Source organism: Cherax quadricarinatus, chromosome 67, assembly GCF_038502225.1.
Source record: "Cherax quadricarinatus isolate ZL_2023a chromosome 67, ASM3850222v1, whole genome shotgun sequence".
Taxonomy (NCBI): domain Eukaryota; kingdom Metazoa; phylum Arthropoda; class Malacostraca; order Decapoda; family Parastacidae; genus Cherax; species Cherax quadricarinatus.
This window is the reverse complement of record NC_091358.1, coordinates 8,192,554-8,200,717: the sequence shown is the minus strand read 5'-3', so window position 1 is coordinate 8,200,717 and position 8,164 is coordinate 8,192,554. Positions and strand designations below refer to the sequence as shown.

The window sequence follows — 8,164 nt, the reverse complement described above, 5'->3', positions numbered from 1 at the left end:
TGGGAATGACCTGCCAGATGGAATCAAAACCCCTGGGTCGCTGCGCATGTGAGACTATTGAGAAAAATACCAAGAGGAGAGGAAATTAAGGGGCTTCCAGAGAGATTCAAACATGTTTAAGGAGTGGGCAAGCAAGTGGCTGCTCGGGTTCAACCTGAACAAGTGCAGATCATTAAATTTCGTTACGGGAGAGGAGACCGGAAGCGAACTGTATTTTCGGAGGTGAGAAACCGCAGGATTTATGGATAAACGGCATACACCACATCGCCGGAGGAGCACACAAAACATACAAGTTTAGCACACATTAAGATTTATTTTTGATTTGTACATTTTTTTTTTGTTCTTGTAATGTTTACTTTTTTTAATTTTGGAGGCTTGGTCTAAGACGGGGTAGCGGGGGCGATGATCACTATAATCCATAACAGATTTGAAAAAATATGACTCGCTTAACGCATTACAAACTGTTCTCGGACAGGCCACAGGCGTCTACCACACTCGTTTACCAACACAATATACCTACCTAATGTTCAAAATCAGATTCCACCCTCGTCACTGAATGAGTCCTCTGTGTTGGACTCATAATCTGGTGGGTTCAAATCTTGTCTCTGTTTTCCGCAGATAATTTCACCTGAGTGTTAGACATCTGTTAGTCAGTGATACATCATTTTCTTTCCCAAACTTTCTAATGAGGACACTCCGACACGCATTTCTCCCGTGGCTAGGAATCCCAATGTGCTTTAATTATATCACAATTTCGTCTAAGTAAATATTTTCACAAATGAATAAAAGTGTAATGAACACTTGTCATTAAACCCACATGAAAACACAAACTCGGGAAGAGGATCAAATAAGAGAATCGAAATACACAGATTAATTAATCTCCCGAGTTTGTTTCCACGTGGGTTATTACTGAGCATTTTCACTAATGTTAACACCAAACCCAAGTTGATAAGGTTCATAACTGACAACTAACCGCCTCGTTTTGAAGGACATGAGCCTCCCTTCGTCTTACATATTTATCAATGTATATCCTTCCATAAACTCAACAGACGTATTTGTAAAATAATGTAAAAATGATAATGAAGGTCAATCAGTTTCCCCGTGAATTTTTTCTGTCAGGTGTAAAAAGTGATGGAAAGAAATGGTATGAAATGCAAACACTATGGAAACAAAGACAAAAATTGAATTCATGTGTGTGTTTCCACGGTAAAACAGCGAGGGGGTTGCCGGCACACAAGTTCACAACCCATCTATCACCTGCCACTCACTACTGAGTGGTTACCCACCACATACTAAGCAACTAAAGATATATATAAAAAAGTCTAAGTGGCCAAAGTAAATTATGACATAACATAGATAAATTCTAACTGGTTATATAAAGAAAGAACGAACAGCTCTAAAAGAACACAAATACCAAACCGCAGGACTTAGCAGTCTGTGAGAAATTTCCAGATTTTTAAGGAAGTGTGTAAACCCTGGGAAAGGCAGAATGTCTTAAGCACAGTTAGAAAGCACTGTATCAACCTTTCCCCAGGCGCTGTATAATCCTCCGGGTTTAGCGCTTCCCCCTTGATTATAATAATAATAATAATAATGTATCAACCTTTGTCTTCCAAGGCTCTATCTTTCTACACAACGGATGTAAGATATATAGACCACACAGAAATCTCCAAAAATAAACTTGATATTAAGCATAAAGTATGAGATCAGTCGGGTTGTGATGGAATGCAATAAGCTACAGGAAGTCTGATGTCACCCGAGGCTATGACAGCACAACTCTCTAAACCGACTACAGGTATGTCACAGGTAAACATAATATTGAATATTTTTAAGTGTTTACTACTGGCGGAAATGACGCCATTGAATTCCTAAGAAACAACTGCCTCTTGGGATACCTATGTATTGGCGCTCTCACACAGAAACAGTCAACACCTCCGTCAGATAACACATTGCTAGACGCAACATTATAAGTAAGACACCACCATGGCCTTGCACACCTTACCTCAGGAAGCCAGATGTGCCCTCCCTCCATCTCCTGTCTTTTCAGAGTCTTGCCTTTCACGGTTTCATTCTTTGTCATAATTCTCCCTGCCAAAACTCGCCGGCCTGGCGAGGTTGGGCAGCGATAAGTCATCTTACCTGCAAGACAGAGAGTAAAGTTAGTTTCCGGCCGTCTATTAGGCACAAGGTAGCATTATAGAATCTATCAGGAGTGCTGGAAGCACTACCTCACAGTGTCTAACTGTACGACACTTCTGCTGAAAAATATACACTATTTCCTCTACACATTTTCACTTAAATATAAGCAATAAAAGAAGGGCCTGTGGTGCATTCTATGATGTGGTAAGTAAGACACATGTACAACAGTTAGGTATCTTTATTCTGAAACGTTTCGCCTACACAGTAAGCTTCTTCAGTCGAGTACCGAGGAGGAAGCAGAAGTAGATGCAGAGACGATGTAATCAGTCCATCACCTTTGAGGATTAATTTTCTGGTGGTCAGTCCCATAGTCTTGAAATGGCAATAGAGCAAAACTTTTCTGCAGGCTGAGGGACTGATCACCTCAAAACTACGTTTTCAAGGGTGATGGACAAATATATGAGTGGGAGGGGCTTGGTTTGATTGGTGTCGTGGGTACGGGAGTAAATTCTTGGGTACCTTTTGGTAGTGGTGGTTTTGATAAAGACCTGCCTTGTATGGGCCAGTAGGTCTTCTGCAGTGTTCCTCCATTCTTATGTTTGGCACACATTTAAACATATTAAAACAACAGGACCAAATCTCAGGTAAACATCTTTAAGCGTCGTCAGTATTGATTGATGCCTCAGAAACCTTATTTACCATCTGCTGAAGAGGGCCTCTGACAGAGGCCGAAATATGTCTCTCTTTTATATATGCTTTGTATTTCTGTCTCGTTTCGTACTTTCGTTAAACATTTTTCAGCTATCCACAGTACGGGTGGGGCTCGAACTCATGGCAAGTGACACGTAACAGTCCAGGCCAGTGCGCAAACCACTGGGCCATCTAGCTACAATAAAATTCATCCAACTAGGCATTTGTGGTCATAGTGGTGGCCGAAGCTAATCTCCGTATGGTGTATAACTATACCTATTTGGATGAACCATTATTGTAGCCAGCTGGCCCACTGGCTTACCCATTGGCCTGGAGTTTTACGCCATGGTTCAAACCCCACCCGTTCCATGGTTTGTTTGTAATAGTTTTATTACGATTTTGTAAGTCATTTTTCAACTATATTTTACCAAACGTGTTAATCTCTCATAAACCATCATGAGTGTCCTAGCGGCTCGGTCTAACACCAGGACCAAATTGAAAAGGAAATATTAAACACATAAGAAAAACACCTAAAACACAATGTATGGAATGTAAGTGTTGGGATGGTCCAGAAGAGGAATTAGGTAGACAGATACCTGACGTTGTCGATGTCACAAGTGGTAAATCCCTGGCCACCACTTCACCACTGCTTATTACATCACCACACTCTCACATTATATTTATTAGTGTCATGAAATAGCACTTAAACCTGTTGTGATGACACAGGTGACTGCAAGAGCAGCGTCTCTCAAACTTACTGCGTCCAGGATCAAACCTCCTTCCTTCCTTGCCTTGAATGGCTCACATGCACTTACCAATAATAATAATAATAATAATAATAATAATAATAATAATATAGCGGTGAAGTGCTGATGAATGAGGAAATATTCTCATCATTTAGACTGAATAAAAACTTTACGAGTATTTTTTGTTGTGTCATCAACAGCGCTGAGACTTTCTACAGCGTATTTATCATGAAGCCTCGTCTGTTATCACTGTTGTACCTCGTCTGTTATCACTGTTGTACCTCGTCTGTTATCACTGTTGTACCTCGTCTGTTATCACTGTTGTACCTCGTCTGTTATCACTGTTGTACCTCGTCTGTTATCACTGTTGTACCTCGTCTGTTATCACTGTTGTACCTCGTCTGTTATCACTGTTGTACCTCGTCTGTTATCACTGTTGTACCTCGTCTGTTATCACTGTTGTACCTCGCCTGTTATCACTGTTGTACCTCGCCTGTTATCACTGTTGTACCTCGTCTGTTATCACTGTTGTACCTCGTCTGTTATCACTGTTGTACCTCGCCTGTTATCACTGTTGTACCTCGCCTGTTATCACTGTTGTACCTCGTCTGTTATCACTGTTGTACCACGTCTGTTATCACTGTTGTACCTCGTCTGTTATCACTGTTGTACCTCGTCTGTTATCACTGTTGTACCTCGTCTGTTATCACTGTTGTACCTCGCCTGTTATCACTGTTGTACCTCGCCTGTTATCACTGTTGTACCTCGCCTGTTATCACTGTTGTACCTCGTCTGTTATCACTGTTGTACCTCGTCTGTTATCACTGTTGTACCACGTCTGTTATCACTGTTGTACCTCGTCTGTTATCACTGTTGTACCTCTATCACTGTTGTACCTCGTCTGTTATCACTGTTGTACCTCGCCTGTTATCACTGTTGTACCTCGTCTGTTATCACTGTTGTACCTCGTCTGTTATCACTGTTGTACCACGTCTGTTATCACTGTTGTACCTCGTCTGTTATCACTGTTGTACCTCGTCTGTTATCACTGTTGTACCTCGTCTGTTATCACTGTTGTACCACGTCTGTTATCACTGTTGTACCTCGTCTGTTATCACTGTTGTACCTCGTCTGTTATCACTGTTGTACCTCGTCTGTTATCACTGTTGTACCTCGTCTGTTATCACTGTTGTACCTCGCCTGTTATCACTGTTGTACCTCGTCTGTTATCACTGTTGTACCTCGTCTGTTATCACTGTTGTACCACGTCTATTATCACTGTTGTACCTCGCCTGTTATCACTGTTGTACCTCGTCTGTTATCACTGTTGTACCACGTCTATTATCACTGTTGTACCTCGTCTGTTATCACTGTTGTACCTCGTCTGTTATCACTGTTGTACCTCGTCTGTTATCACTGTTGTACCTCGTCTGTTATCACTGTTGTACCACGTCTATTATCACTGTTGTACCTCGCCTGTTATCACTGTTGTACCTCGTCTGTTATCACTGTTGTACCTCGTCTGTTATCACTGTTGTACCTCGTCTGCTATCACTGTTGTACCACGTCTGTTATCACTGTTGTACCTCGCCTGTTATCACTGCTGTACCACGTCTGTTATCACTGTTGTACCACGTCTGTTATCACTGTTGTACCTCGCCTGTTATCACTGCTGTACCACGTCTGTTATCACTGTTGTACCACGTCTGTTATCACTGTTGTACCTCGCCTGTTATCACTGTTGTACCTCGTCTGTTATCACTGTTGTACCTCGTCTGCTATCACTGTTGTACCACGTCTGTTATCACTGTTGTACCTCGCCTGTTATCACTGCTGTACCACGTCTGTTATCACTGTTGTACCACGTCTGTTATCACTGTTGTACCTCGCCTGTTATCACTGCTGTACCACGTCTGTTATCACTGTTGTACCACGTCTGTTATCACTGGAGAGTGTACAAAGAACATTCACGTCACACAAGTACGATAAGGCACCTAAATTACTGGGAACGGTTGAAGGCCCTTGATCTGTATTCCCTGGAGCGCAGGCGAGAGAGATACATAATATAAACTTGGAAAATCCCAGAGGAATTAGTACCAAACTTGCACACGAAAATCACTTCCTATGAAAGCAAAAGACTCGGCAGACAGTGCAACATTCCCCCAATGAAAAGCAGGGGCGCCACGAGTACACTGAGAGACAACACACTAAGTGTCCGGGGCCCAAGACTGCTCAACTTCCTCCCAGCATGTTGATAAATTAGACACATGTGCAACTCCTGGGTATCTTTATTGAGGAAACGTTTCGCCACACAGTGGCTTCATCAGTCCATACGTAGGAGAAACTTGAAGAACAGGAGGAGAATGAGGTAATCAGTCCCTCAACCTTGAGTCGATGTGTTCAAATTGATGGACTGAACACATCGACTCAAGGTTGAGGGACTGATTACCTCATTCTCCTCCTGTTCTTCAAGTTTCTCCTACGTATGGACTGATGAAGCCACTGTGTGGCGAAACGTTTCCTCAATAAAGATACCCAAGAGTTGTACATGTGTCTAATTTATCAACATGTCGGTTCTCTTCCTCCCAGCATACATAAGGGGGATAACCAGTAGACCCCTGGCTGTCTTCAAGAAGGCAGTGGACAGGCACCTAAAGTCGTACCTGACTAATCGGGCTGTGGTTCGTACGTGAGTTTGCGTGCGGCCAGCAGTAACAGCCTGGTTGATCAGACCCTGATCCACCACGAGGCCTGGTCTCAGACCGAGCCGCGGGGGCGTTGACCCTCGAAACCCTCTCCAGGTAAACTGTTTTACCACGTCTGTTATCACTGTTGTACCAGGTCTATTATCACTGTTGTACCAGGTCTATTATCACTGTTGCACCACGTCTGTTATCACTGTTGTGCCAGGTCTATTATCACTGTTGTACCTCGTCTGTTATCACAGTTGCACCACGTCTGTTATCAGTGTTGTACCATTTCTGTATCACTGTTGTACCATATCTGTACCACTTTCATACCACCTCTGTACCAAAAGTACTATACCATCAGTGGAGTTCGGTAACTCTACATTTGCTTAGTAAATGGATAATAGACTATCTGACACTACACAAGTTGCTGCGACTTAGTCTGGACCAGGACACAGGGCTGTTGACTCCACGACATCAACAATCACAGATAGGCTATTTTATTAGTAATGACCATTTATGCAAATGATTACACTAAGATTGTTGATTTTCATGTAACCAGCCGTTCCACGCCTGGTAATTAGTAATTTACCGCTCTGCATTTTAGCACTGACGATGGGGGTGTAAAAACTTCGAAATATTTGGTGAAAAACTTTAAATTATTTACGCTGATTTGAAAATTACTATTTATGATATAATTAGATTTACACACACACACTCGACCCCTGCAACTACAACTAGGTGAGTACAACTAGGTGAGTACACACAGACACATATACAGGCACCCACATACAACAGGCCTAGTGTCTAATCAGCATGTGCCTAGGACAAAATTGTAACTAACACACACACCTAGAAAGAAATAAGCTTAACAACAGCCAACACGGTTTCAGGGACGTGAAATCCTGTGTCACAAACCTACTGGAGTTCTATGACAGGGTGACAGCAGTAAGACAAGAGAGAAAGGGGTGGGTAGATTGCATTTTCTTGGACTGTAAGAAGGCGTATGACAGCTCCACACAAGAGATTAGTGCAAAAACTGAAGGATCAGGCAGGAATAACAGGGAAGGCACTACAATGCATCAGGGAATACCTGTCAGGAAGACAGCAGCGAGTCATGGTACGTGGCGAGGTGTCAGAGTGGGCGCCTGTGACGAGTACGGCTCCACAGAGGTCAGTCGAAGGATCGGTGCTGTTTCTGGTATTTGTGAACCACATGACGGAAGGAAAAGACTCCGAAGTGTCCCTGTTTGCAGATGATGTGAAGTTGATGAGAAGAATTCAATCGGACGGGGACCAGGCAGAACTACAAAGGGATCTGGACAGGCTGCAGGCCTGGTCCAGCAATTGGCTCCTGGAGTTCAACCCCACCAAGTACAAAGTCATGAAGATTGGAGAAGGGCAAAGAAGATCGCAAACGGAGTACAGTCTAGGGGGCCAGAGACTACAAACTTCACTCAAGAAAAAAGATCTTGGGGTGAGTATAACACCAGGCACATCTCCTGAGGCGCACATCAACCAAATAACTGCTGCAGCATATGGGCGCCTAGCAAACCTAAGAACAGCAGTCTGCCATCTTAATAAGGAATCGTTCAGGACCCTGTAACTGTGTACGTTAGGCCCATATTGGAGTATGCGGCACCAGTTTCGAATTCACATCTAGCCAAGCACGTAAAGAAACTAGAGAAAGTGCAAAGATTTGTAACAAGACTAGTCCCAGAGCTAAGGGGTATGTCCTACAAGGAGAGGTTAAGGGAAATCGACCTGACGACACTGGAGGACAGGAGAGATAGGGGGACATGATAACGACATACAAAATACTGAGAGGAATTGACAAGGTGGACAGAGACAGAATGATCCAAAGACGGGACACATGAATCACAGGGATGTAAGGAAGTATTT

The 8,164-nt window shown here is 43.1% G+C and overlaps 1 protein-coding gene across 1 annotated transcript in view; it reads right to left on the bottom strand.

Annotated features, from left to right (window-relative positions):
- Positions 1-1,913: 1,913 nt before the first annotated feature.
- LOC128699655 (forkhead box protein O4-like) overlaps positions 1,914-8,164 on the bottom strand; it is a 188,320-nt gene continuing 182,069 nt past the window's right edge. Inside the window, exon 2 of the mRNA XM_053792410.2 lies at positions 1,914-2,139. Within this exon, the coding sequence (XP_053648385.1) occupies positions 2,131-2,139 (9 nt within the window). The 3' untranslated portion in view covers positions 1,914-2,130. The remainder of the gene's footprint in view (positions 2,140-8,164) is intronic.